This window comes from Salarias fasciatus, chromosome 4 (assembly GCF_902148845.1).
Source record: "Salarias fasciatus chromosome 4, fSalaFa1.1, whole genome shotgun sequence".
NCBI lineage: Eukaryota > Metazoa > Chordata > Actinopteri > Blenniiformes > Blenniidae > Salarias > Salarias fasciatus.
In genome coordinates this window covers 20,847,765-20,875,740 of record NC_043748.1, presented here as the reverse complement: position 1 = coordinate 20,875,740, position 27,976 = coordinate 20,847,765, and the positions used below count along the sequence as shown (strand labels likewise).

Here is a 27,976-nt window from a genome sequence, read left to right as displayed (position 1 = left end):
ATGCTGCTGCTGCTGCTGCTGCTCCTCCTCCTCCTCCTCCTCCTCCACCCGCTCCACCTGCTCCTCCCGGCTCGGCCTCGGACACTCTCTCCTGGGGAGGAGTCGGCGGCGGCGGGCGTCCCGGCGGCAGAGGAGGCGGCTGCGGGGGGCTACGGGGTCTGCTGGTCAAGTCTGCAGGGACATCAGAGAGAAGAGGACAAGAGGAGGAGAGGAGGAGAGGAGGAGAGGGGGAGAGGAGGAGGAGGATTGTAAATAACAGATGGAGGAGGAAGTAGTTGAAGTGAGGTGGAAGAAAACAGAACATGAGAGTGAGACCACGACTTGTTGGAAAGTGTTTATGAAGTCTCTCACACACACAGACGCACGCGCGCGCGCACACACACACACACACACACACACACACACACACACACACAGCTGAGTGTGTCTCACTTACACACAGTCAGAGATGGGGGTTGATGGAGAGTCGGGATGGCGCGTGGAGGTGATCACGTCACAGACTGTGGGTCGACTGCCGGCTCGGTCTCGGCCTGCAGGAGCGAGTGGACGACACAACAGGGAGGTCAGAGGAGGCGTGTGGGGGTAGTGGGGGGGGGGGGCGGACACGGCGGGGGGACACGAGGGGCCCGGAGCTTCAGACAGGAGCAGCCCATCTCAGATCAGTTTCAGGAGGTTGGGAGATGAGAGAGATGGGAAACATGGCGGCAATCGCACGTGAAGACACGACACACTCAGGACATCCACCGGTCTGGAAACGCTTGGTAACCATGACGACGGCCGTCCGCGGGCGGAGCCTCTCCAGCTCTGCGATCGACCTACCCGGCTGCCGGACGGCGGTGGCGCCCACGAAGCTGATGAGCGTGACGTCGGAGGCGCCGCCGGACTCCAGCGGGATGGGGTGAACGCGGAAGTGCTCCAGCATGTCGAAGATGGACTGGAACCACAGGTGCTGCACGCGGCACTGGCCGTCCTCGTTCAGCGACAGGCGCAGGTGCTGCGGGACAGGAGAGACGCAGCCGGTCGGCAGGCGGGAAACCAGGGCCCGGCGCGCCCCTGCGGCGACGGGAGGGAGACCCCGCAGACTCACCTTAGCTTTGCCCTGGAAGTTGAAGGTGAGGACGTACTCCCCCCGCCGCGTCTCGCTCTGCCGCACCAGGAAGACGCCGTGGCTGGCGGGGCCGCCGGCCAGCACCAGCTGGGCGGCCTTGAGGCGCGACAGCGTGCCGTGGAACCACTGGCACTCGCTGAGCGGGTGCTCCACCGCCTCCGCCGGCGCCGCCTCCGAGAACAGGAAGGAACCTGGAGCGGAGTCGCCGGAGAACGTTAGCCCGGGACGTTTGGAATCGGCGATTCGTTTTCTCGGCCGTCCTCACCGGTGGCGTCCGGGGTCTCTGCGAAGGGCGTACCCAGACTGGCCCCGCCTCCTCCCAGGATCCGGCCGTCCGGTTCGTCGAGCGGGGCCCGGGGCGGCAGCTCCGGCGGGAGGGGGTCCATCAGGGGGGAGGAGCCTCCGATCCCTCCGTAACACACTGAGCGACAACTTCAGTCAGTCTGGAGAAACCGAGCGACGGGACGGATCTGCGCTCGACTCGCTCACCTTGTGACAGCCGCTCGCCGATCTCCGGCGTCCCACTGACGTCCAGCGGTCCTCCGCACCCTCCCTCGGCGTCGTCCTGCTCGCTGTTGGGCGGAGGGATGGGGGCGGAGCTTAAAGCCGAGCAGCTCGGAGCCACGCAGGTGAAGCAGGCGAAGAGTCTCTTACCTGAGACAGATGCCGTTCCTGATGTCGCTGAGCCACGCCCTCATCTGAACGGCGTCCCGAGTTTCGATCACGTACTGCGCCGCGCCTTCCAGCTGAGACACAACACAAACGGTGAAATGAGACGGAGACCGATGGTCAGTCCTCCGGAACAACAACAGAGCTCGGAGTCGTTTGAACTAAACCCAGCAGAGCAAGGATGGAGTCTGCTCCACCCCCCCCCCCCCTTTCTTTGGTGCAAAGGTGAGGTCAAGACTTGGCTGACGTCTGGGAGCTTTAGTGAAGACGAGCCATCGTCCCCCAACAAACGAGTCGGGAAAACAAACGGAAGGCTTTCTGACCAATTTCTATCAGATTCCAACAAAACATTCAGACGGAGGTTCAGGAAAGACTGAGGCTGAAACCAGATCAAAGCCATAGCTAACTGAGAAGCCGTAGCTAACGGGTGGAGCGGCGTGGCTAACAGAGCCGTGGCTAACAGGTGGAGCATCTCACCTGCAGCAGGAAGGTGTTCTCCTTGTCGGGGACCTCCAGAGCCGTCGTGCTCCTCACGTCCACGATGGAGCAGCAGGACACGGTGAGACGGGGCTTCGAGGACTGACGGGGACAGACGGAGGAGACAGACGGAGAAGACAGACGCAGCAGTGAGCGGAGCGCAGGTGGAGATACAGACGTTCTGTTTTATCCTGGAGTGTGGCGTAAAGGAGGCTGAGGAGACTTACTTTCGGAGGGATGAAGAACTCCAGGTAGTACTCCTCTCCGCGCTCGCCGCCCTCTCTGTCCCGCTCTCGAAGAACCAGTCGACACTTGTGCCACCGGCCTCCTCGCCACGGCACGTTTCCTCCGCTGGCCAGCGGCTGCGGCGGGCCGCCCGCGGCGGCGGCGGCGCTGTCGGCGGCGTGGTGCAGCAGGCCGAAGGAGAAGCCCGAGAAGCCGTGGCTGCCGCTCAGCTCGTCGCTGGAGGAGCTGACGCTCACGCCGCCTTCCCGCACCAGCCGGCCCACCTTCCTCGGGGGGCCCGCGCCGCCGCCGCTGGGGGGCAGCGCCGACGAGGCGGTGGAGGTTGGGGTGAGGACAGGAGGGGGGGAGCGTGACAGCCGGAGCTTCTCCAGGCGGTGGCTCCACTTCTCCTTCTCACCTCCCTCGCCGTTGCTCCGCCGCCGATCACGAGCGGCCTCCGACAGCGACAGCGAGGTGGCGCTGCTGGAGGACGACGGCGGCAGAGAGGAGGAGGAGGAGTGGGGCAGGGACAGGGGCATGGACAGCGACACGGGCATGGAGGAGGTGGGGGTGGGGGGCTGCGTACCAGAGTTCCTCTTGGAGGCGGGGCCTAGGCTGGCGTCCTGCACGCCCATGGTGTAGCTGTAGCTGGAGGGCAGCGGGCTCTGCGCCGAGTCGCTGGACGAGCTGCGCCACTGCAGGATGCCGCGCACGCTGCCGCGCACGCTGCGGCCCACGCTGCGCAGCGAGAAGCGCTTCCTCAGTTTGTTTTTGGAGGCGCCGGCCGCGCCGCCGTTTCCTTTGGTGCCGGGCGGCAGCGTGACGGACGAGGGCGTCGCCGGACAGCCGTCGCCGTTGTCCAGTTCGGACGACTCGCGCTCCTCCTGCTCGGCGTCCTCTTCGACGGACGGCACTCCGAGCCAGCTGTCCTCCTCTTCCTCCACCGGCGCCTCACCGTTGTCCGGCGCCGGCGCGGCGGTCCTCTCCTCGCGCCTCCCGTTGGTGCCGCCGACCGAGGAGCAGCACGACGAGGACGAGGAGGGCGGCAGCACCTGGCCGTGGGCGTACGAGTCCTGGAAGCGTTCCCCGCCACGGTTCTCCAGCACCAGCCGGGTCGGAGCCGGTTTGGACGCGGCGCGCGTAGCGTTGGCCTGGGGACAGAGGAGGATGGCGCCCCCGGTGGCCGAGAGCGGCGAGACCGCCTCCTCTTCCAGGGAAGTGGCGTCCGACTGGGGAGCCCAGCTCGCCAAATCGTCCCGGCCGGCGGCGCAGCTTGGCGGCAGCGCCCCCTCCAGCTCGCTCTGGAAGTGGCGCACGAAACGGTCGGTGAATCGCCGGCAGAACGCGGCCGCCGAGTTGGTGGAGTAGTGCGGGTTCTCCTGGAGGAAAGCCCGGAAGTGGCGCGCGAAGTCGCCGGCGGCCACGCGGGCGTGGAGCTCACAGAATTCGGTCCAGCTCAGGCACGGCGAGGGGGACGGCGTGGGCGTGTCAGACAGCGAGGAGGGGTGAGCCGGCGGCGGCGAGCTCATCAGCGGGGGGAGGGGCGGGGGCCGGGGGGACAGGGGCAGCAGGGAGGGGGAGGGCGGGGACGGGGAGGGGGAGGGGGGCAGGGGGGAGGAGTTGGCGGCCGCCCGCGGGCTGGGCGGAGTCAGCAGAGAGCCGTTCATCCTGCCGACCACACGATTCAGATCAAACACGCGTCGAGGGCGACGTCCGGCGGCAAACCGCGGACCATCGGATCCAAATTCACAACGGAGAGACAGACGGGACGGTCCAGCAGCTTCCCGCCTCCAGCTACATCCTCCTGTCGGGCGTCCAATCAGTCACGGCCAAACGAGTCACCACGGCAACGGTCACAGCAGCTCTGGGGAGTCACAGCGTCGGCATGGAGCGATGGAGTCCCGCATCCAGAGAGGAGACGCCACATCCTGCCAGGAGACAGACGAGACGCTGCGACTTCACAACGTCAACAACTGAGACTTTGCACCATCAACACACACACACACACACACACCGGCCACTTTATCAGGTACACCTGTCCAACTGTTCGTTAATGCAGATTTCAAGCCAATAACATTTCAGCAACTCAATACGTTTAGGCAGCAGACCTGGTGAAGACCATCTGCTGCGGTTCAGACCGAGCATCAGAACGGGGAAGAAAGGTGATTTCAGTGACTTTGAACGTGGCGTGGTTGTTGGTCTGAGTGCTTCAGAAACTGCTGATCTACTGGGATTTTCAGGCACAACCATCTCTAGCGTTTACAGAGAACGGTCCAAGAAAGAGAAAATATCCAGTTTGTGGGCGAAAAATGCCTTGCTGATGCCAGAGGTCAGAGGAGAATGGCCAGACTGGTTTGAGCTGATAGAAAGGCAACAGTAACTCCAATAATCACTCGTTACAACCAAGGTCTGCAGAAGAGAATCTCCGAACGCAGAGCACGAGGAACCTTGAGGTGGACAGGCTCCAGCAGCAGAAGACCACACCGGGTGCCACTCCTGTCAGCCAAGACCAGGAACCTGAGGCTACAGTTGAGGCTCACCCAAATTGGACGATACAAGATTGGAAAATTGGAAAAACGTCGTCTGGTCTGACGATTCTGCTGCGACATTCGGATGGTAGGGTCAGAATTTGGCGTCATGGATCCGTCCTGCCTTGTATCAACGGTCCAGGCTGGTGCTGGTGGTGTCATGGTGTGGCGGATATTTTCCTGGCACTCTTTGGGCATGGTTGCAACGACACAGCCTACCTAAGTATTGTTGCTGACCATGTCCATCCCTTTATGGCCACAGTGTACCCATCTTCTGATGGCTGCTTCCAGCAGGATAACACACCGTCATAAAGCTCCAATCACCTCGGACTGGTTTCTTGAACATGACAATGTTCAATGACTGCACTCAAATGGCCTCCACAGTCACCAGATCTCCCTCCAACAGAGCACCTTTGGGATGTGGCGGAATGGGAGATTCGTATCATGGATGTGCAGCAACTGTATGGTAATAGCATGTCAATATGGAACAAACTCTCTGAGGAATGTTTCCAGTACCTTGTTGAATCTATGCCATCAAGGATTAAGGCAGTTCTGAAGGCAAAACAGGGTCCAACCCGGTACTAGCAAGGTTCATCTAATAAAGTGGCCGCTCAGTATAGAACAACAGCTACTAGATTTGGCCAGAACCACCTTTTCATGAAGTTAAACCTTCTCCCATTATCGTGATCAAGTGCCATGATCTATTTAAGTGCTGGAATTTCTTATTTATGACACAACACCTGAACGCAACATAGGCGGTGCCAAAGGAGTGTGTGTGCTACAGGAGTGTGTGTCCTGCAGTGTGTGAGCGGTGTGTTTGACAGTATAACAGTATGTTTAGATGCTCAGCTCCACTCAGTCCAGGACCACAGCTCTGTCCACGGTGTCCCAAACGCGTCTCTCATTAGAACATCATGGCTGATGAGGGGAACGTTCTCGGTTCTCTTACATCAAGCCTCCATCACACAAAATAATGTGGCTTTATTTTGAAGAGCCGGGATGGATCTGCCTGCTGTCCTCGTGCTTCACTCTCAGCTGAATGAACTGATGCTGACAGTCTTTCCTTTTTTCTATTTCCTTATGAGCTGTCAGGTGACAAAGCCAAATCCAAAAACTTTATTAACTTTCCTAAACCCAAACAACAGAGGAGAGGAACAACCAAATCCCTCCACATACACACGGCGCTGGACAAACTCATTGTTCTCCAGATGTAAGGAGCAGAACAGGAGTTGACAGGTGTTCTACGCTTTTATTTTGAAGGTTTATCTGCTGGTGTCTGGCTTCACACAGAGGCTGGACGATATGAAAAAATGTGATCACAGTGACTCTGTTCATGTCAGTCGATACTGAGGGAACTCATCACCATCTGAGTCAGATTTAAATGAACCCCGCTGCTGTTCAGCTGGATCTGAAGATATCATTTTTGTAGAAATATGTTCTGTCAAGGGGAATACAACCTGTGACACTACAAAACTCATTCAGATACATTTTAAAGAAGCCGTCATTCACTGTTCCTTCAGGAGATTCTCTTGTCTTCAGCGCCGTCCTCCTGCCCTGCTCTGTCTGGGACAGCATCATATGGCATGAATAAAAAAGAAATGGCTTCACATGTGGAAAGAGCTTCAGGTTCTGACAGAATGAAACCGGCAGCTGAAGGAACAGATTCTGACATTTTCAATAAAAGCGAGGCAGAAGGTCATCAGAAGGTCTGAATCGACCCCAAAGGCTTCGAGTTCCCTCGGCAGAGACCGCCTTTAGTGGCATTTCGGAGGATTTCCTCTGGATGACTGTTGTCAAAAACAGTTCCCAGGAACTGATGTGGAACTGTTGGTTGCCATGGGAACCGTTGGAAGCCAGGTTCCCACAGTGATCGACCATGAAACGCTCCATGGCGATATACATCGTTATCGTTTCATCGCCCAGCCCTGACTGCATCACTCTGGCCAATCAGAAGTCACGGAGGAGGTCCATGGGCTCAAAGGGAGGACGGGTTGAACAGTGTTAACACAGAGGGGGTGAGCTGGAGGAGCTGGAGATCCCAGTTCAGCTACACCGCCCTTTCTGAGGATGTGAACCTGAAGAACGACACTGATTATGAGTCGTAAATGTTCTTGTCATTGCTCGAGATTTATCTGGATTCCAGAGTGTCAGTATGTTTGTTAGAAATGTGTAATGCAGACGGATCCATCCTGCATGTTTTCCCCTCCTTCAACACATCCACAAGTTCCACTTCGCTGAACGTTTCAGTCATAAAATGATAAACTAATGATTCTCAATGCTAAATCCAAGCTGGTTTTGTGTGAATAAAATCGTCATATTACATTAACAAGCCATATTAAATCAGTAACATGTATTATTGAAGGTTATGTGGTGTTTTTGTCAAAATAAAGTTTTAAAGAGGCTGAAAAATGACATTTGAATTCATGAATATTAAAAAATAGCCCTTTGAATTAACAGTTTATCCAGCTGCAAACTCAAACATGGTGTCTGGAATGAGTCAAACTTGTTAAAGGAAGTTCTCCTGAAAATGTGAGCCCAAATTCTTTAAGAATAAAAAGTTATACAATGAAGTGTACCCAAAAAACAAAACAAACCGCTCAGTCTGCTCTAATACACTGAGCTGCAGCTCCTCGCCGCTGGACCCGCTCTGCAGGTCCGGGACCAGTTTTAAAGCTCCTCCGGGCTCTTTCTCAGGGACCCGTTTGTTTTGGTCTGCAGACCAGCAGCCACTTTGCGGGCCTCGACAGAGCTGGTCCGCAGGGTTCATTTAAACTTCCACGTGACCGAGGTGAGGAGCGAGCTCGTGCTCGGTGTGCTGTCATGTGCAGGTGAGCCGTGCCGGGGCGGGTTAAACGGCTGATTCCCGGCTCGGCTCGGCTCGGCTCGGCTGCTAACAGCAGCAGCAGCGGCTCATTCAGCTCTCCTGACGGACATGCTAACAATGCCAGCCCCGAGCCCCTCTCGCCACTCCGCAGCCGCTCCGGAGCGGCTCTTCTCGGCTCGGCTCGGCTCGCCTCTCCCCGGCCCTGCTCGGCCCAGTGGAGGAGCTTCCAGCCGCGGCTGCAGCTCGACCTGGAGCTTCGGTTCAGACCGACTGGACCACCCGACCACGGAGGCTGCTCCGCGGCTAAGCTAGCCGCTAGCCAGCTAGCTCGCCTCTAATAAAGCTCTCTTTTCTGGCGCCGGCCGCCGCAGAGCGCCGGGAGTCCCGTACCTGTTCCCCGCCGCGGCCCGGCGTCTCGGTGCGTGTCTGCGGCTGGAGCTGGCTCCCGGTTCACCGGCGCTCCGGGCCACATAACGGGACGATCCTCCGCTATCGGCGGCTGTTGTTCGGCTAATGTTGCTATGCCGAGCAGACGCCGTACTCTCGCGCTGCTCGCAACTCTCGCGATGTTTGGGGGAATCCGCGAGAGCGACGTGTTGACGGCCGCCTTAAAAAAATAAACAAATAAACAAATATGTTGACGGACACACGCGGGACAAACAGAGAAGAAAAGGAGCAGCATGCTTGATCTTCTCAACACGTGTCAAGCAAAGGAATAAAATAAATTAGTATTCATAATAATAGTAATAATAATAATAATAATCAATTATTGCTGGTGTTGCTTCAACCATGTAGTAAATTCTGATATTCTTTCATACAGATAAATAAATACAATATACCGTACACACAGAGACTGTCAAAGGGAGTGATCATGGTGGGGCTAGAGCGACACACATGGGCTGCTGCAGATTCAGTACAAAGTGGCATTTTTCTTCAAAGTGCTTTTCAAAACTATACCTAAGACCACCACAAACCCACCAAGACCTGAACCAACTGTGATCCATGAAGCCGAGTGAATGAAACAAACCTGCAGACGTTCAAATACACGGCTAGCATGCAGCTCAGAGGACATGGAGGCTAGTTGCTTTGAAACAGACCAGATCAGACTGTGTAGAAGTGGAAGGATCAGAGTCGGCAGAGTGTGGATGTGTGAACATGTGTGGTGGATGTTGAAAGTGGAACAAACCCGCAAAGGCGTTGGAAGGTGTGGCAGGTGGAGACCTCGCTGAGAGAGAGAGAGTAACCCCACCACACGCCAGGAACCCAAATAAATAATCCACAAATATAGCAAAATGTACATGACTGCTCTCGTGCTGAACCAGCTGCATGACATTCACTGCAGGTGCTGAAACTGCCGACCAGCAGCAGGAGTTTGGTACTCTTCAACCGATGCCAGTAGGAATGTCTCAAAACCTTACCATAACTTTTCTTTACTCCTCGAAGAGCCACTGCTCCACAGCTTGTCTTGGGGAAGAAGGCAAAACCTGATCACCCACAAAACCATCGCCCTGAGGAACCACGTTCTCACCAACAAGGCATCCAGGAGAAACTATCAATGAGCTGCACTCTTCACCTCCTCTTCTGGAAGCAGCTGGCCGAACAGAGCCTGCAGTGTGGAATCACTCCTGTGGTCCTTCGCCAAGTCACTGGAAGACAGACAAGGGGAACACAGCAACAGGACATCCACACTCTTCTGCCATCTGGGCTATCAAGACCACAACCACCTGCATGGCACATCGCCCCTGCCAACACAAAAGTAGGAAGTGTAGAGTAGAAAGTATTACTTCATGAATCCCAAACTGGGAAATTCCTGTACATCTAAAGAGTCTTTGGTGAAGTGATGGGCAACTCAGAACCATCAGTCTGGGAGATGGGAGAGGCCTCTTGGAGATGCCAGATGCCGCAGAGTGTGTGTGGCGTTACAAACCTGGCGTGGGCAGCCTGCAGGTACCAGGAGGCGGGGCGGAGTCAGCATGGAGGGGCGTGCCCCCACAATCCTGCCAGTCCACACACTCCGACTGTCAACCTAACGGCCGTCCTGCATTGAGGCTTCAGCTCTGGCCTTCTTGCATGGTTGGATTCATCCTCAGGACCGGTCCACATCTTTCTGGCTCTTCCACTGGGGTGTCCAGGCACACCAACAGCAACGCCATTCAGTCTAACATGAGTCCATCGATCACTGGAATGCCTGCACTGCAAGCTGAAGACCAAACGGCGATCTTCCCGTGTGAGAACCACGGTCCTGGCCTGAGGATGGACCAGTTCCTGGTGGTAGCCTCTCACCAAATCCACCTGGGGAAAAATACCACCAGGCCAGCCGTGGTGAAGGAACGTTCCTCTCCATGTTTAGTAACGAGTATGTGGGTCAGTTTAGAGAACTCAGGCTGAGCTGCTGGTTCAGATCCCCAGGAGTCCAAATATTGTCCACTGAGCATGTGGAGGCTCATCTCGAGGGTCGACACAGACACAGCGGCCTTCACAAAATCCGATCCCGACGGACTGAAAGAGTCAAGAACCTGGTCCTGTTAGCAGGGACCAGAGCCCCCCCCCCCCCCCCCCCCCCCCCATGTGCTCTTCTACTTCCATATTCTGCCCTTTCCATCATCTAACCCCACCCCTTCACCTAAATCCCTGCCCCTTACCCCGATATCCCATGATTCAGATGGTTTTCACTAGAGGGAATAAAAAAGTCAATTTCCTTCTGTGTTCCAGAGGAATCACTGGCAGTGGGCAGCTTTACTTTTAATTCCTCTGTCATTCCGACTAAAAGTTAATTCCTCTATGAAATAAGATTTATGTAACGGAAGCCTCCGAAGAAATGGATACTATGAAAAGAGCGGCCAGATGGGCGCAGAACCATGCAGACCTTTTCAAAGCTGCAGCATCAAAGAGGAAAACTCTGTTTAGTTTCTGGAGACGTCACTACATCACGGCCGCACCCGACCAATCAGAACGCTTCAACCACCAGCACTGAAAAGGACTTAGTCCTCCTTTTTCCCATGGAAACACTAAGACTAAATGTAATTTGGAGTGACTTAATTCTGAATAAACCGATTGTGAATTAAAACACGGTGTAACTGAGGCCAGTGAGACGTTTGCGCTGTAGAAACCTCACAGCCGTCTGCCTCCTCAGACGCTGAAGTGCTGCATGAACAGGAAGAGAAAACAGGGTTTACAACATGTCTTCATCCAGCTTTATTTCGATTTGACAGTCAGACTGCAGACAGTCAGTCAGAACCACGGCAACAACACATAAATACACTCGGAAACAAACATTCTCAGGAGTTGTCAGAAAAAAATATATAAATCAAAATTCAAAACAGGTCGCGCAGTGAGAGAGAGAGAGAAACGGATCAGAACCAAACATCAGAACCCAGTTGATCAGAATCAAACTGATAAGAGCAGAAGAGAGCCAAACAGAATACAACAGATCAGAACCGATCAGAACCAAATGGATCGGATCCCAACCAAACACGAGAACCGAAAAGATCACAGCCTAATGGAACAGAAGCAAACAGAACAGAACAGGTCAGAAAAGATCCGAACCAAGCGGCTCAGAACTGAACAGAGGAGAACCAAACGCATGTCAGGAGAACGGATCAGAACACAGACCGGGTCTGAAGTCAGGGGTTCCCGATGGGATCTTCACCTTTGGCTCTTTTATTTGGATTTTCTCTGCTCGGCAAAAGCAGCCAGCAGTGCATCAGGCTGGGATTTGGGTTTTTCTGCTTGACGACGATCCTCTAGCGCCACCTGCAGGTCATCAAGACATATTCGACTGTCGATTCAGCTTCAGTGAAACTTCACAAAGAACTTTATGAGACTTCATGACGTTTTTTAAATACTGTGAACAATTCAGAGAGAATCCAAAGTTTCAGGAACAAAGCACTGGGTGTCTGTGGTCAGTATCTATGTCCCATCATGCACTGGGCTGTCTGTGGTTAGAATCTATGACCCATCATGCACTGGGCTCAGTGTGGATCAGGAGAGGAATCGTTCTGATGCTGACTTGTAGTTTGACATCAGGATCTGTTTCTTCACTTACAGGAGGCTGATTGACGTAGTTTCCCTCGTCGTCGTCGTCACTGTCGTCGTCGTCGTCGTCGGTCTGAGCTGAAGATTCGGGCATCGCCTCTGAAGCAAACAGCGGCAGTCATTCGATCCACTTCAGCTTCACGTTTTGTTTCTATTTTAATGTTTTTAAATTTGACTTGGAATCAGCTACAAATCCAACATGCATTTACCTTTAAAACCAATTTAAAAAAAACCAAATGCAGAAGATTTATTATTTTTTTTATACATTTTCATTTTTAAAATTCAGCCAGTTTTTCTTTATTTCACATTTTTTAAACTTTGGGCAGGCGGTTGTTTTCTCCTGTTTCTGTTTGGTACTTCCTTGATCTCTTTTATTTTCATAACATGACTTTTAAAAATTTGACTGAATTAAAAAAAAATAGTTACACTTTCCTTCAACACAAAGTATTAGGGCTAAAAAACCTGACAAAGCAACATTCTTAAAGTTTCACATGACAACATGAAGGAGCGCTGCGCTCCGGGACTGAAAACTTTGTTCCTCCGGCTCTACCGCAGCGGCTCTATCAAGACCGATCAGCCTCACATTTTATTGTTACAGTTTCATTAAAATATCCAACACAATACTTTCTGTCAGTAAAGAAAAGGTTCCTCACGGGAGACGGAGCTGGGTTCCACGTTGACGTAGTCTTGGCTGTCCTCTGGAGGCAAACAGGCGATGTTGACGTAGTTGGGTTCTGCATCTGAAGATAAGAAACAAACAAACATTTGCATCATCAGTCTCGTTTATGTTGGCAAATAAAAGATTCCGTGGGAAGATCAGGTGTTGACGTTCTGCGTTCCGCCCCAGAAGCCGGGGGTCACTCACCTGAGGTCCCGGAGTTCGGCGTGGAGGCGCGGCTCAAACTGGGCGGAGCTTCACCGTCCGGCAGCACGATTCTACAGGAACCACAGAAGAAGAAGCAGACGTGATGCTGTTTAGGAAACATGGCGGAGTCAGGCTGGCGGATTCACTCTGACGACGGACGTACATGTAGCCGGGGTCTTCAGCGTCGCTGTCCAGACACTCCGGTCCTGCAGGGAGAGGACACAGGGTTCAGGTGAAACCACGTCAACACTGAACGCCACATTTACCCAGGTAAACTCACTTTGTCCCTGAACTTTGACCTGTGTTCTCAGTTGTGCTGCATCATTTAGAAATGAACTGAACGGATTAAAACGGGTTTGGATAAAGGCTTTACCTGGATTCTCGTAGCTGGGATTACTCTCTGCGGGACAGAAATAGAAAATGCTGTGAGACAGTTCAACGTGTCGGAGCTCTGACCGACTGAACAGGACGGCGAACGGTCGCACCAGTCTCAGTGGCAGTGAAGGACGGCTGTCTTTGAGATCCACCAACGGAATTTGGGCTAAAAAATAAAAAAGAAGAGAAAAGGTAGAAAATAAATACCAACAAGCAAACAGAAAATCAAACAGGGGCTGAGAAACAGACAAAATAAAGTCGATGAAATCAAATGACGCAGAACGAACAGACAGAAAGAAGACAGCAGGAGACTCACAGCGGCGACAGCAGGTTGGACGGGGAGCCCAGGGAGTTCAGGTCTGTGTTTGTTCGAGCTGCAGAACCGAAAGGAGATGATTTTCACTGAATGAGACAAGCCTCCTGTTTTCACCCGTCTAAACCACTGAGGTCAAACATCTGGTCCACATCTGGGGTTCTGCTGACGAGTCCTCAGGAAGTGGCTTCAGGTCCGAATGAAGGGTTTTCAGCAACTTTCAAGACAAAACAGACCCGACAGTCGAACCGGATCTCCCAGTTCTCCAGGTTCCTTCTGATAGAACTCTGAGTTCTTCATCTGAAGCATCAGACTCTGGACATCAGATCAGCTTCAGTAACAGACTCTGGACATCAGATCAGCTTCAGTAACAGACTCTGGACCATCAGACAGCTGCTGAGGCAGTGTCTGATCACCTGGAGTTAAAGTCTCCTCTGGGTCTGGTTCTGCAGGTTCCTTCCTGTTCAGAGTTCTTCCTTCTCTTACACCTGCTCATGTGGATTTTCTGCAGATGACTCTGTTGGATTTGTTGCTTCAGATATAAAAAGTGATTGAACTGTATTGAAAATGCTTCTGACTGAGACGATCTATCAAAACAAAACCCTCAAACAGTTCAGCTGATCCGGACTTACATGGATGGATGATTCTGAAGTCAGTGGACCTGATTAACAAAGAAAGAGAAGAAAATTAACCTGCAGTTAAAGAAAACATTGATTTGAATTCACGGTTTTCAGAGCTGAATTCAGTACATCAAGAGAGCAGTTTAGGATCATCATTGTTTGGCAACAGTTAGTAGAGGAAGATGCTCTATAATCTGGATGTTAGGAGGAAGATGCTCTATAATCTGATGTTAGAGGAGGAAGACGCTCTGGTTTGAGGTTTTCATCCACATTTCGGACACTGTCCTTCATGTCCCTGAACCGTGTGGTGGAGACTCACCGGATGTAGTCTTCGGAGGCGTGGGTTTGTGGTATGGACGCTAGAACGAAGAGACATGTAAGTCAACAATGGAGGAGAAACCCGAGATCAGAACACCTGAGGAAAATGTAAAAACAGCTGAGAACCCAAGATACGTCTGAACACCCGAGAGCTCAGGACAAACATCTAAGACCACGAGTATAAAAAAACCGGAGGAACGTGTAGAGCAACTGTGAATCAAAGACCAAAGACCAGACAGAACCAGATGGAACCGGACGGAGCAGGAGCTGAAGGCGTGTCGGGACCCGAAGGAACAATGGAAGATGGCTATTTTAAAGAATTCTGGCAGATTTGTAAAATCTTGGCCCAAAATTAAAAAAAAAAAAGAAAAACTTCTCGAGCGAAGTGGTCCTGGACTGAGTGACCTCAACTTTGGCCTGTTATGGAAAAGGAGTTGGTGAGAAAAAGTCCTGGAAATCTTCAGTTGAGGGCGGGGCCCCGGACGCCAAACAGGAAGTGAAGCGTCAGAAGCCTGAAATGATCGGGGGTCCCGATGTGATGACAGTCCAACAGGACAGACTGAGAGGAACGCCCGACGCTCCTCGCAGCTTTCATTTTATTACTGAGATTAGATTTTTCTCTTCAGAGTGTTCAGCCTGAGCAATATGCTTCCATCTGCGCTCAAAAACCCAGATCATTCAAATTTTAGGAAATTGCTACAAAAAGAAAAGAAAATTCTAAGAAGGATTTCTGCCACAAGCGATCAGACAGTTTCACACTCAGAGTCGTGTTTGAGAATGAAGTCGTTCAGGTTCTGGTGAAAAAGCCTCTGGAAGCTGGTCGCCATAGAAGGAAGTGAGATGATGACCAGGCGAAACAGGAAGTGAAACAGGAAGTGACATGATGACCAGGGCTGTGTCTGAATGTCCCCCCTCTGCCCTCACCCCTCAGTCACTACATAGAGCTGGACTACATAGTGGACTTTATAGAGCCTGAATCCGTTGGCGATTCGGACTCGCAGCTTCCTACTTTTTCCCTCAGCGCTGATCACGTGACCCCCAGCTGGTACCATGGTAACCAGACGCACCGGCTCGCGACGACGTAATTCCATGACACAATAAACATTTGTAATTTTTTTTTTAATGTGCTCTTATTCTGCATTTTACTTTCCTTGTCATCTTTCTAATCATTGAAGAATAAACAAAAATAGATTATTAAATTCTTCCCGGCTCGCGCTGCTGCTCTTCCGCCTTTTTTCTAGAGATTCGCAATGCACGATGGGTAATATTGAGCCATCTAGGGACCATCGATGCTCACTACTTTTCGAGATGCATTGTGGGAAATTTCTGGGGCCCGTTTTTTTTTTTGCTATCTACAAATGGCGTCTTCACTATGTCGTGTCCTATAGAGGGAATAGTGTGGACATTCGGACACAGCCCCAGTAAAGCAGGAAGTGAAACAGGAAGTAATGTGAGCAGATAAAACAGAAAGTGATCCAATAACATGGTGAAAAAGTTAGTGAAACAGGAAGTGATACACGGCCCACAACATCACAGGAGACACGATATGCAAATGAAAACACCCTGAGAACCAATCAGTGCAGAGCACTGGAGAACGCCGGAGCCTCACCCAGCGGCCCGTTGTTCCTGCAGTCCACACAGACCGCCAGCAGGACGACGGCGGCCATCAGGACGGCGGCGGACAGCAGCAGGGGGAGCCAGGAGGCGTCCATCATTCCCCTGAGCAGCACAGAGGGGTCAAAGGTCACTGCAGTGTGGAAGACACAGTCACATCATTTTACTCATGGAAAAGAAGACGATCCAGCTGGTCTCATTATCTGACAAAAACGTTTACCCACAAATGAAAATGTAAAAAAATTTATTTGAAGTCAGAATCTGCTGATGAAACAAGACTTCTATAAAACCCAGCGAGCTCCTTCTTCAAATCCTCCTCCTGCCTCCTGCCACGGCTTTGGTTCAGGTTTCTTTGTACTTTATTATTTAATGTAGATGTGATCATTTTCCTTTCTGTCTGTTTTTAAAGGTTTAAACAGAATAAATCATCATCATCATCAATTTCGTGTCATCTTAAAGCTTCCTGTTCAGTTTTTTTTTTTTTTTTTTCTCTTCCTGCAGCGTGTCTCTGAGCTGCGTGATGCTAATCTGTCACACCGGAAGCCGAAACCCTCGCACACCTGCAGTGTCTGGGGTTCCCGCGTGACCCTGAACGCTCCACGAGACCTTCACTGACCACCGTCAAACCCGGGAAAACGGAGTTCTGTCCAGTTCTGAGTGACGGAGGCAGGAAGTGAAGCAGGAAGTGAAGCAGGAAGTGAGGCAGGAAGGAGCCAATTACAGCCTTCAGATGGATTTGATCGGTCTGGAGGAGAAAACTGAAAATGTTCTCTGACTGATGAAGGAGGAACAAAGTCCTCAAGTGACAAAACATTTGACAGAAATCCTGAAGCTTCGTGATTCGTCAGCAGAATTTCAATGTTCTATCAGGAGGAAATTATATTTCAATCAATAGTTAAAGAAACAGCTGACGACAGGCTCAAATGTCAAAGGTCATCTTCTCCACTGTCACTCAGTTTATGATTTACAGCAACAACCAGGTCTACAAGGTCTCAGACCGGTCTAAACCCGGTCTAAACCTGGTCTAAACCCGGTCTAAACCTGGTCTGAAGGTCATCTGGAGCACGTGTGGAACTCCGGCCCTCGAGGGCCGGGTCCCTGCAGGTTCTAGGTGTCTCTCAGTTCTGACGCAGCTGGTTGTGACGAGCGGCTCCTGATTGGCCGTTTTACCGGCTTGAGGATGAAATCCAGACGAGATCGAAGCGAAATGAAGCAGAGAAACGTCTGAAACACGCAGGATGCCCAACGTTGAGGGGTTCAGTTTGACACCCCCGAGTCTAAATCCAGTCTAAACCCGGTCCAAACCCAGTCTGAACCTGGTCTAAGCCCAGTCTAAACCTGGTCTTTGCAGCTGAAATGAATCGACCTGCTGAAGAGACTCGACGCTTCAGCAGGAAGACCGAAGCGTCTGAAGCGTCTGAAGCGACTGAGATCAGAGGAAGCGGCCGAAACGCGAGGATCTGATGAAGAGGCGGCGAGCCGGGTTCCTCAGACCCGAGTCGGGCGGCGAGCCCAGTCTGGTCCCAGCTGCATGCTGGGAGCAGCGGAGCTGGACTCACGTTCGGCGGCGTCTGGACGAAGCTCTGGTTCAGGATCGGCTCCTCCCGAGACCGCCGGCGGCCATGTTCTCGTCTCCGACTCGTCTCCTCCGTCCCTCGCCGCGCCCAATCACCGGCCGAGCCCCGGCCTCCCTCCGCCCAGACCCTGACCTCTGACCTCTTCAGATTTCTGGGACGGGAGCAAAAGCAGAAGAAGAAGTGGAAGAACCCGAAGAACCCGAGGCGGAGATGAGTCACCGACTGAAGCCTGCAGGAAGCGTCAGGCAGCAGCTCCTCCGTCAGCCAATCAGAGCGGGCGGCGGCGGCGGTGGCGGCGGCGGCGTGTGAACGCTGCTGCAACCGTCTGCACATCCTCCCACCTTCAAACAGGAAACCACAGCACAGCGCCGAGGACCCTCCTCCTGCTGCAGCCAGAACCCAACCGTCACACAGTCAGCCTGAGAACCAGGAGGACCCAGCGGCTCACTGATAGCCGGGACCAGGACCAGGACCAGGACCAGGACCAGGACCAGGACCAGGACCAGGACCAGGACCAGGACCAAGACTAGGACCAGGGCCAGAACCAGAACCTGGACACTCACTGAGAACCAGGACCAGGACAAGAACCTGGACCAGAACCAGAGCCTGGACACTCACTGAGAACCAGGACCAGGACCAGAGCCAGGACCAGAGCCAGGACCAGAACTAGAAAAGAACAACAACAAGTCAAAACACTGAGAACCAGAATCTGAACAAGAACCCATCAAATCACTGAAAATCAGGACCAGAACCAGAACATGTCCACTTACTGAGAACTAGGACCAGAACTAGAACAAGAACCAGAATAAGAATCAGAACATGTCAAATCACTCAGAGCCAGGACCAGAACAACACGTGAACCAGACCAGAGACACACAATATCCAGAACCAGGACCAGAAACTAGAACCATGTCCAGAGCCAGAACACATCGAGAAGCACATGCAGCCTGAGATGAAGGAACAAAACTCTTAACCTGCAGAACGAAGTTAAAGAACCGTTTCTTCAAAGTTCACACGTTCAGGAAGTCACTTCAGAGGTGGAGCAGAAGGAGCCTTCATCCATCAGCAGGGAGGTGGAGCTGGTGGGGGAGGGGCAGTGCTGCAGACCCTCTGGGATGAGCTGCTCCGCCCCGCTCCGTCACTCCTGAACCATCAGAACCAGAGCTCAGTGACAAAAACCTTCAACCTTCCACTGACGAACACATCGAGACGTTTGTTCCTGTTCCTCACTGGAACCAAATCCAGAACCAGAACCAGACAATATCCAGAACCAGAACGTGATGGAGCGGCCCATCAGTGCACGCGCGCGCACAGACACACACACACACACACACACACACACACACACACACACACACACACACACACACACACAGTCTTGTATTTCTATCCTTGTGGGGACCGTCCATTGACTCCCATTCATGTCTAGCCCCTAACCCTGACCCTTACCCTAACCCTAACCCACACCACAATAAAGCCTAACCCTAAAGAAATGTTTTTGCACTTTTACTTTTTTCAGTAACAACAACATGGTCAAGAAAACACTGTTTCTCCTACTTAGGACCGGAAAAAGGTCCCCACAAGGCACGTCGTTCCACGTTTTGCTATCCATGTGGGGACATTTGGCCCCAACAAGGATAGACATACGAGAACACACACACACACACACACACACACACACACACACACACACACACACACAGGTTCGTATTTCCATCCTTGTGGGGACCTTCCATTGACTCCCATTCGTTTCTAACTCCGACCCCTGACCCTTACCCTGACCCTAACCCACACCACAACAAAGCCTAACCCTAAAGAAATGTTTTTGCACTTTTACTTTTTTCAGTAACAACAACATGGTCAAGAAAACACTGTTTCTCCTCATTAGGACTGGAAAAGGGCCCCACAAGGCACATCGTTCCAGGTTTTCCTATCCTTGTGGGGACATTTGGCCCCGACAAGGATAGAAATACAAGTACACACACACACACACACACACACACCCACCCACACCACTTGTCAAACACTTCCCGGTTCTCTCCACTCCTCGTTAGCCTCTCCATGGTTCCTCTAGAACGGTTGTGTAGTTCAGTTGAGGGTTCTACTCCTTCACATTGATTCTCATACATTTACACTCCAGACGACACACACTCCCCAGATGACACACACACACTCCAGACGCTATGCTGCTTCTTCCACTCAGAGCTCCACGCAGCCTGACAGAGGCGCTCCTCCAGACTCGGCCTTTTGGGGGTGCTGGTCAGGAAACGACCCCCGACCAGCTGCCCTGGATTAATGGACCAATCAGAGTTGAATACGATCTGGGAGGTGTGTTATACCAATGAGAGGTGTATTATTTCCATTCCACTGGTGTGTAATATGATCCTGTTCGTGTGTTGGCCACAGATATCGTCTGTGATGTTGCTACATCTCTAAAACAGAAGAACTTGTAACAGTTTTCTAACACCTTCAAGTTCATCAACAGAACCTGAGAATCGACCGGGGTCAAGCGGTTCTCATGAAGTCAGAACTCACGGAACGTTCTGCGCCGAAGCTTATCAGTGAAAACATTTCAGTCACAACTTGTTTAGTCAGCATTTTTTAATCAAACGAGAGAGCAAAGTGTCACTCAGGCTGGAATCATCAGAGCTGAATGTAAAAACCATCAGACCCACATCGATCCCTTCATCCACATCCCACTAAAATCTCTTCTTTAAAACTCGGGTTAAAAACGAAAAAAAGAAGAAGAAGAAGAAAAAAATAGTCCCACGACGGCGTCTGTGGTGGAGGTGACTCTGTTTGACCACCAGGGGGGCCAAAGCTTCTGTTCCTCGGGTTCCTGACAGAACCAGCAGAGACTCCATCCGGACTTCCTCCAAATGCTCTTAAAAAAATACGGTATAAAAATAACTGTCCAGCGTCTGCTAGCCGTCCGCTAACCGCCGGCTAGCTGTCCGCTCAGTGTCAAAATGAAAACAGGAAGTGAGCGAAAGTCCCGCCGTCAAATCAGGACGCTGGACACCGGCACGCGGGTGGAGCGGCCGCTCTTCGGCACGACGATCGGCTCGTCATCTGCAGACAAGACGACAAAACGGTTAGCGGGGTTTTCATTCCTTCGTCTTCAAAGAACACGATCAGCTGAAAACTACAACGTTTAGAATGAGCTAGCGTAGCATTAGCTGCATGAGAGACAGCGCATCATTAGCAGGTTAGCATAGCTTTGAGAGTGTGATCAACAAGGTTAGCATGTGTGGCTTCATAAAGCATCAACAGAAGCTTTAGTAGTGAGATAGCAGCATGGCGAGCAGGTCTGACAGAAAACACAACTTTACTTCAAAGTTTATCAGCGCGGCAAGGAGAACATCTCCACAGAGTGAAACAAGATCAGCAGGATTAACAGGATTAGCGGGATTAGCAGGATTAGCAGGGTTAGCAGGGTGAGCAGGATTAGCAGGGTGAGCAGGATTAGTGGGATTAGCAGGATTAATGGGACTAGCAGGGTTAGCAGGATCAGTAGGGTTAGAGGGATTAGCAGGGTTAGTAGGATCAGCAGGGTTAGCAGGATTAGCGGGATTAGCAGGGTGAGCAGGATTAGTGGGATTAGCAGGGTTAACCGGATTAGCAGGGTTAGCAGGATCAGTAGGGTTAGCGGGATTAACGGGATTAGTGGGATTAGCAAGGTTTACAAGACTAGTAGAGCTAACATTGTTAGCAGGACTAGCAGGCTGTTTATCAGAGCGTTAGTAGGAGCTTTTACTGAATGCTAACAGAAAGGTTTCCATGGTAACAACACATTTAACAGAGCAGCATCTGAGGGTTAGAAAGCTGAACTTGGATCACATATTAATACATGATTGGTTGACTGATCCGGACTGTTCTACTGATCCAGACTGTTCTACAGATCCAGACTGTTCCACTGATCCGGATCGCTCCACTGCCGGCGCCCGTCTCACCTGCAGCCACGTGCTTCTCGGCACGGTCGCGGTCTCTTTCGATGAAGAGGGCGGTGGCGAGGAAGAAGGCTCCGCCCACAACGGCCACGAAGGAGCAGAGCAGCAGGGAGAGCTGCAGCGACCTGAACTGCCACATGAAGGAGTCGTTCCTCCGCAGAGAGTCCGACACCTGGAGGACAAAGACACGTTCTCCGGTCACCGGCGGCCGGCGGCTGCGGGACAACTCTGTCCTGAGGACGTACCACTCCGATGAGGTACGGACTCCCGGCGTCCCCCAGCAGGTGAGACACCACGATCTGCAGCGCCTCGGCGGTGGAGCGGCGGGTGGGAACCACCACGTACTGCAAACAGGAAGTGAGGACAAAGACAGAGAGACGACTGAGGAGACAAGTCCCGATGGAGAGACGAGTCTCCACAGATGACGGAGGGGACGAGTCTCGACACAAGACTGAGGAGACGAGTCCCTACAGAGACAAGTCTCTCCAGAGAGACGAGTCTCAACAGATGACCGAGGAGACGAGTCTCGACACAAGATTGAGGAGACGAATCTCTACAGAGAGACAAGTCTCTACAGAGGACTGAAGAGATGAGTCTTTACAGAGGACCAAGGGGACAAGTCTCAACACAAGACTCAGGAGACGAGTCTCTACAGAGAGACGAGTCTCTACAGATGACTGAGGAGACGAGTCTCTATAGAGAGACGAGTCTCTCCAGAGGACTGAGGAGATGAGTACCTACAGAGAGACAAGTCTCTACAGAGGACTGAAGAGATGAGTCTTTACAGAGGACCGAGGGGACAAGTCTCTACAGAGGACTGAGGAGACGAGACTCTACAGAGGACTGAGGAGACGAGTCTCTCATCTTGACGTCTTTTCCAGTTCGAGTCTGTGGTTCATTGTCAGTCCAGTTTTCACAGGAATCCCTGTTTTTAGAGATCGTCTCACAAACGGAGCAGAATAGTTATTTAACTATATTATGATAAAACAATATTTATATTTTTATATACAGTATATTTATAATATTATATAGAAAATATATTTAAAAACCTGGAAAAAGTCTGTTTCTGGAATCTTTAAACTGAAACTGGAATCAATGAAACTTCTGTCGGGATCTGAACCAGGAAGTGAGGTTTCTCACCAGGAGGATGTCGGCCACGATGGCCCAGTTCATGGACAGGAAGGTCTCCCCCAGGAAGATGAAGACCTGAGGAGACGGAGGGCTGTGTTGACCTTTGACCTGAACTGACGGTGACCGGCGGTGGAGCCCGCAGAGGCAGCGGGCTCCTCCCGAAACTCACGTATGTGGCGGTGGTGCTGAGCTCGGCGAACACGATGGCGAGGTAGAGGAAGGGGGCGGAGAGCAGCAGGCCGGCGGCGCAGACCAGTGGGTCGGCGCGCGGCGTCCGGCTCCGCAGCTTCCGGCTCACCTGGACGCCGCTGAACACGCCCAGCACGCCCGTCACGCAGGTGATGGCGCCGAAAATCAGGCTGTCCGACGAGGCGCAGTGCCCCTCCGTGCACGGCGGCCGCTCCTTGGTGAACACGGCGGCCCGGAGCAGGAAGGTCGGCGCCCAGAGAGCCAGAGACCCGGTGACGAAGGCCACGGCGGTGAAGCCCAGCGTGGACAGCAGGAAGCTGCAGCTGCAGGGAGGAGGCGGCCGTCAGGAAGAGAGCCTCCAGAGCGTCTTTATTCCGGCGCGAATCTGGAGAACCTACTTTTTGCTGAGCGCCTGCAGGTCCTTGATCCAGCTGGTCTGCCGGAGGTGGTGGTCCGGCCGGGCCTCCACGGCGCCTCGCTTCGGCTCCTGGACCACGAAGAGCAGCAGCAGCACGGCGAACAGACCCAGCGCCGGCGTCACCTGGGGGAGGGGCCAGAGGGTCCGGACAGCTGCCACAGGGTCGTGGGGGGTTGGGACTCACCCTCACAGCATAATGCCAGTTTGTGGCAAATTGGGACTCACCCTCACTGTCTACTGTCAGTGTGTGGTGTATTCGGACTCGCCCTCAGAGCGTAGTGATAATTTGTGGCAAATTGGGACTCACCCTCACTGTCTACTGTCAGTTTGTGGTGTATTGGGACTCGCCCTCAGAGCGTAGTGATAATTTGTGGTGTATTGGGACTCACCCTCAGAGCGTAGTGCCAGTCCTTCGTCACGTTACTGACTTGAGAACCGACGATGTAGCCGAGTCCGCTGACGAGGGGAAGCAGAGAGACGGAGCGGTGAGCAGAGCGTTCCGTCAGAGCGTCAGGCGGGGGAACCTGACTTCACGCCTTCAATTCAAAGTGATGAGAGACGTGGACGCCTGTGGCGGTTCCACCGTGTGGAACCCCAGCCGGGTGCGGTTACCTGCCGACCGGAATGGCGAAGTAGAAGACGGAGAGCATGTTGGTCCGCCGGCCGCCGACGTAGAGGTCGGCGATGATGGTGGGAGCGATGGTGGAGTAGCTGGCCTCGCCGACGCCCACCAGGCCGCGGGTCAGCAGCAGCGCCCAGAAGTGCTGCAGCGGCAAGAGCACAGGGCCGGGTGAGACCGGGGGGGAGGAGGTGGAACAGGGTGGGGTAGGGAGCAGCTGGGTGGGGGTAGGGTGGAGGAGGGTGGGGTCAGGGTGGAGCACTCGCCTCTCGGGGGGTGAAGGAACTGGCCAGAGTCACCACAGACCAGAAGGTGATCCCGGCGCTCATGATGTACTTCCTGTTGTGCCGGTCGCCGAGGTAACCGAAGAACGGAGCCAAGAACATGTAGCTGCAGATGAAGACTGGAGAAAAAGAGAACCGGGCTCTGGCGTCAGGAACCCCGACGCTCTGCTGGGTCTCAACAACAACAACAGTCCTGCTCCCCTCACCTGTCTGCAGTAAGCCGGACTTGGAGTCGTCGATCAGGAAGTAGTTCTCAATGTCCGGGAGAACACCTGGAACACACACACACACACACACACACACACATACACAAACGAGGCGTTCAGGTACAGGGCTGTAGGTGGGATTTGAAATGCAGTCCTCCATGTCTATGCAGCCCCCCCTCTGTGGCCCCCCCACCTGCCACGGTGAACCGGTCCATGTAGTTGAGCAGGTTGATGTAGCAGAGGATGAAGACGGTGAGCAGCGCCCGGACTGGAGACACGCCGCTGGCCGGCTCTGCAGGCTCCGCCCCCTCGGCCCTCCGCCCCGCCGCCGCCGCCGCCTCCTGCTCCTCCGGGCCGTCCGCCTCGCTGTCCGAGGAGAAGAACGGCGCCGTGTCCGCCGTGACGTCCGCCGCCGACATGGCTGCTGCTGAGAGGAGACAACAGGCTTAGAGGCTGCTCGTCCTCCTCCTCCTCCTCCTCTTCCTCCTCCTCCTCCTCGCTCTCTGTCTCAACATCTTGTTTGGCTTTTTCCATTCAGTGTTTTTTAAATCGAATTTTTTGTTCAATAAATCCATTTTTTTTTCATCCCATAAACTTGAAACACTTCCTTCTAGTTTGACGTTGAGAAGCTGTTCCAGCCGTTGTCCAGCAGAGGGCGCCATGTTCCCTGCAGCAGGACGGAGCTGCCTGTGTTCAGCTGGAGGAGCAGTTCACTCTTTAGGCTGAATCCAATTTCACCCCTTAGCCCTCCCCCTTGGCCCTACCCCTTAGCCCTCCGCCTATGAAACGGAGTGCTAAGGGGTAGGGGAGAAAGTCAACCCCTCCGAATTGGGACACCCCTCCGACAATCGCGTACGTCATCAGTAGTCGCCGCTGCCGATGACGTAGGCAGATGCGACAATTATCTGCCGAAGAAGAATGTTTTTCTTACATTTTAAAACTTTATTAATTGACAAAATACTGACATTTATGAACGTCTTTCGTTGCGGACGCCGCCATCTTGCCGATCTTGGAAGGCTTTCTGAGAAATCTGTCATCCAGTGGCGCCGGTGGCGAGGGGCGCTTGTTTTGTTCGCCTGGACCGTCAGTGGCGGGTGGGGTTAGTTCACTTCCGCATTGGCGGGGGCGCTCGTTTCCCACCCGCGCATTCCAGGCGGGCCGTGTTGAAGAAACCAGTTTATTGAAAATAATCGTCTATCTGTTGTGTTTGGAATGCGCCAGGAATGCGCGGGTGTGAAAACGATCACTCCCGTCAATGCGGAAGTGAATTAACCCCGCCCGCCAGGCATGATCTAGGCTGAAAGAACAAGCGCCCCTCGCCATCGGCCGATACCCCTCCGTTTGGAGTGTGCCTCTCGAGAATCTCCTTTTGAAGGGGTGACTGGCCCTCCTTCTTGGCCCTACCCCTCCGTCATAATGACAATTGGGACACTCCTACCCCTCCACGTGAACGCGCAAAACGAGGGGTAGGGCCAAGGGGAAGGGCTAAGGGGTGAAATGGGATTCAGCCTTACTCTCGCCTCATGTCTTCTCTGACCAAAACAAGTTTACGCCAACTTCCATTCGTCAAGTCTGCTTTTATGAACCAGTGAACCCTGAGCACTGTTAGTACAGAGCAGGGGTGTCCAACCTGCGGCTCTGGAGCCACCTGTGGCTCTTCAGTCCCTCTGCAGCGGCTCCATGGAGCCTTAAGCACATGAAACCCGAATAAAAATTTAACTTATTGTCATATTATGATATAATTCGTCACTCTTTGTTCAAAAGGGATTCAAAAAAGGTTCAAGTGAAATGAGGAAAAACAGCTAAACCAAAAGAAATGAGTAAAAAAATGATAGAACAGCTTAAAAAAATAATTTCTACAATTTCTAATATAAGAAAATTAAATATGGTAGGAAAAAGCAAAGAAAACTGTTTAAAAAGAATTAAAACAGCTAAATTGTCAAAACTGTCAAGAAAAAAAGCTCAAAAACTGGAGCGAAACTGTTAAAATCAGGAACAAAAAATAGGTTAAATGTAATTAAATGTTCTCTTTTCTGAACTGGAGTTAAACTTCATGAATGCATCAGAAGATCGAGTGTTTTGGTTCAATATTATTTAAGGCTCCAGAACAGCTGGACTTGAGGGAAAGTCACTGAAACGGTTCTTTTAGTCATAAAGATTGAGGAACCCTGAGATGGGTTAGGAGGTCACACGCCTTACTAAACATCCAGGATTTCAAAAACAAAAAACAAAACAAAAGGTGGTCAAATGTGTCACTGTTCCAGGAACTCGGTCGGCCAGAAAGATTAATCTGGTTAAATGTCGATCTGATGGTTCGGCCCTGGCTCCACAGACTGTTGGTTCTCAACTCCTTCATGAGATGACGTGAGGCGTTCATTGGCCCTCGGACTTCTGAGCGTCCTGAGGAACACTGAGGAGCCGCGGGAGGCTTTGAACTCATAGACATCATATAAGTGTTTGTATATATATCTATGTTTGAACTGGCTTCTTCTCCTTCTTCTTCTTCTTCTTCTTCTTCTTCTAACAGAAGCGTCTCTAATCGATCACATGCCAGCCTCACTCCAGATCAACACCTGAGAGCCGCTTTAAACTAACCCGCTTTATAAACATCACTGACGGTAACAGGCTGACAAAGAATCACAGCAGGATCCAAGATGTCAGCTGGTCGTCAGTAACATGACATGAAGAGGACTAGTAAAGACTAGTTACGATTAGTAATGAGTATTAATGACTAATGATGTAGTGAATAAAATATAGTAATACATATAGTGTATAATATTATATATAGTTTATATTATATTTATAGTAATATTTAATATAGTAAACATGACTAATAATAGTAATAATAATATATTAATATTTATATGATATTGATATATTTGTATAATGTATATTTATAATACACAAATATATAGTGAATAAAAATAGTAATAGAGACTAGTAATGTCTAGTAATGATTTGTAAAGACTAGTAGTGGGTCGTAGAGTCTGGTCATCCGTCCCTTTAACTCCTCTCTTCTGCACTAAACTTCACTTCATCAGTTTTTCTGCTTTACCCTGTTTGAACCGGAAACCAGCGGCTCTTCTGCTCCCTCTTTTCTGGCGGGTTGTTTCTTCTGTTGCTTGCTATGTTGTTCATGTTGTTGTTGTTGTTGTTGTTGTAGTTGTTGTTTACCTCTACGATGACTCAGATCTTCCCGTTCTCGTGTCGAGTTTCGCGCCGTTACGACCGCGGCTCACGAGCCATCCGGGAGCTGGAGCAGTGTCGGGTCCAGGCGGGGTTCGGGTCCAGGCAGGGGGTTCGGGTCCAGAAGCACCGGGTTCGGGTTGACGCTGTACGGGACAGACGGGCTCACCGGGCGGCCGCCATCGCAACTCTGAGCGTACGTCCGGGCACGTGACCCGGGAGTCACGTGACTTCCTGGAGCCGTCACATGACAGCCGGAGACTCGGAATCAGGTCAAGAAGGAGAAATAAAACCGCCGAACGGCAGACTGCAAACACTGTCAGCAATAAGTCAGTCATTTTAGATCATTACCATTAGGTCAGAGTTATGAACATCCCATAATAGCTCCAATAACAAACATTGTCACGTGACTTTCCTTTATTACAGAAAAAAGTTATTTTATTAT

The 27,976-nt window shown here is 52.1% G+C and overlaps 3 protein-coding genes across 5 annotated transcripts; all 3 read right to left on the bottom strand.

Moving 5' to 3' along the window:
* Positions 1 to 42: 42 nt before the first annotated feature.
* Positions 43 to 8,409, bottom strand: sh2b1 (SH2B adaptor protein 1). The gene is made up of 10 exons (XM_030088872.1): positions 8,222 to 8,409; positions 2,482 to 4,407; positions 2,255 to 2,356; positions 1,763 to 1,854; positions 1,598 to 1,680; positions 1,374 to 1,529; positions 1,088 to 1,299; positions 820 to 994; positions 437 to 530; positions 43 to 171 (listed from the first exon to the last, which is right to left on the bottom strand). The coding sequence occupies exons 2-10, from the start codon at positions 4,144 to 4,146 to the stop codon at positions 150 to 152; spliced, it is 2,601 nt and encodes an 866-aa protein (XP_029944732.1). The 5' UTR covers positions 4,147 to 4,407; positions 8,222 to 8,409; the 3' UTR covers positions 43 to 149.
* Positions 8,410 to 11,011: 2,602 nt separating this feature from the next.
* LOC115386534 (uncharacterized) lies at positions 11,012 to 17,837 on the bottom strand. Of its 2 annotated transcripts, none has more exons than XM_030088887.1 (12): positions 17,531 to 17,837; positions 15,967 to 16,104; positions 14,359 to 14,398; positions 14,052 to 14,080; positions 13,423 to 13,480; positions 13,217 to 13,272; positions 13,105 to 13,131; positions 12,895 to 12,937; positions 12,732 to 12,802; positions 12,520 to 12,606; positions 11,877 to 11,965; positions 11,012 to 11,584 (listed from the first exon to the last, which is right to left on the bottom strand). In XM_030088887.1, exons 2-12 carry the CDS (start codon positions 16,070 to 16,072, stop codon positions 11,492 to 11,494), a joined length of 699 nt encoding a protein of 232 aa, XP_029944747.1. In that variant the 5' UTR covers positions 16,073 to 16,104; positions 17,531 to 17,837; the 3' UTR covers positions 11,012 to 11,491. The 2 variants fall into 2 exon arrangements, with proteins under 2 accessions (XP_029944747.1, XP_029944746.1); XM_030088886.1 differs by having other exon boundaries at positions 15,967 to 16,076; positions 17,531 to 17,835.
* A 2,300-nt stretch (positions 17,838 to 20,137) lies between these two features.
* spns1 (SPNS lysolipid transporter 1, lysophospholipid) lies at positions 20,138 to 27,736 on the bottom strand. Of its 2 annotated transcripts, none has more exons than XM_030088876.1 (12): positions 27,520 to 27,736; positions 24,539 to 24,772; positions 24,346 to 24,411; positions 24,122 to 24,258; positions 23,849 to 24,000; positions 23,626 to 23,692; positions 23,217 to 23,359; positions 22,799 to 23,141; positions 22,639 to 22,704; positions 21,744 to 21,842; positions 21,502 to 21,670; positions 20,138 to 20,620 (listed from the first exon to the last, which is right to left on the bottom strand). In XM_030088876.1, the coding sequence occupies exons 2-12, from the start codon at positions 24,762 to 24,764 to the stop codon at positions 20,550 to 20,552; spliced, it is 1,539 nt and encodes a 512-aa protein (XP_029944736.1). In that variant the 5' UTR covers positions 24,765 to 24,772; positions 27,520 to 27,736; the 3' UTR covers positions 20,138 to 20,549. The 2 variants fall into 2 exon arrangements, with proteins under 2 accessions (XP_029944736.1, XP_029944737.1); XM_030088877.1 differs by having other exon boundaries at positions 24,539 to 24,769.
* Between the last annotated feature and the right edge of the window lie 240 nt (positions 27,737 to 27,976).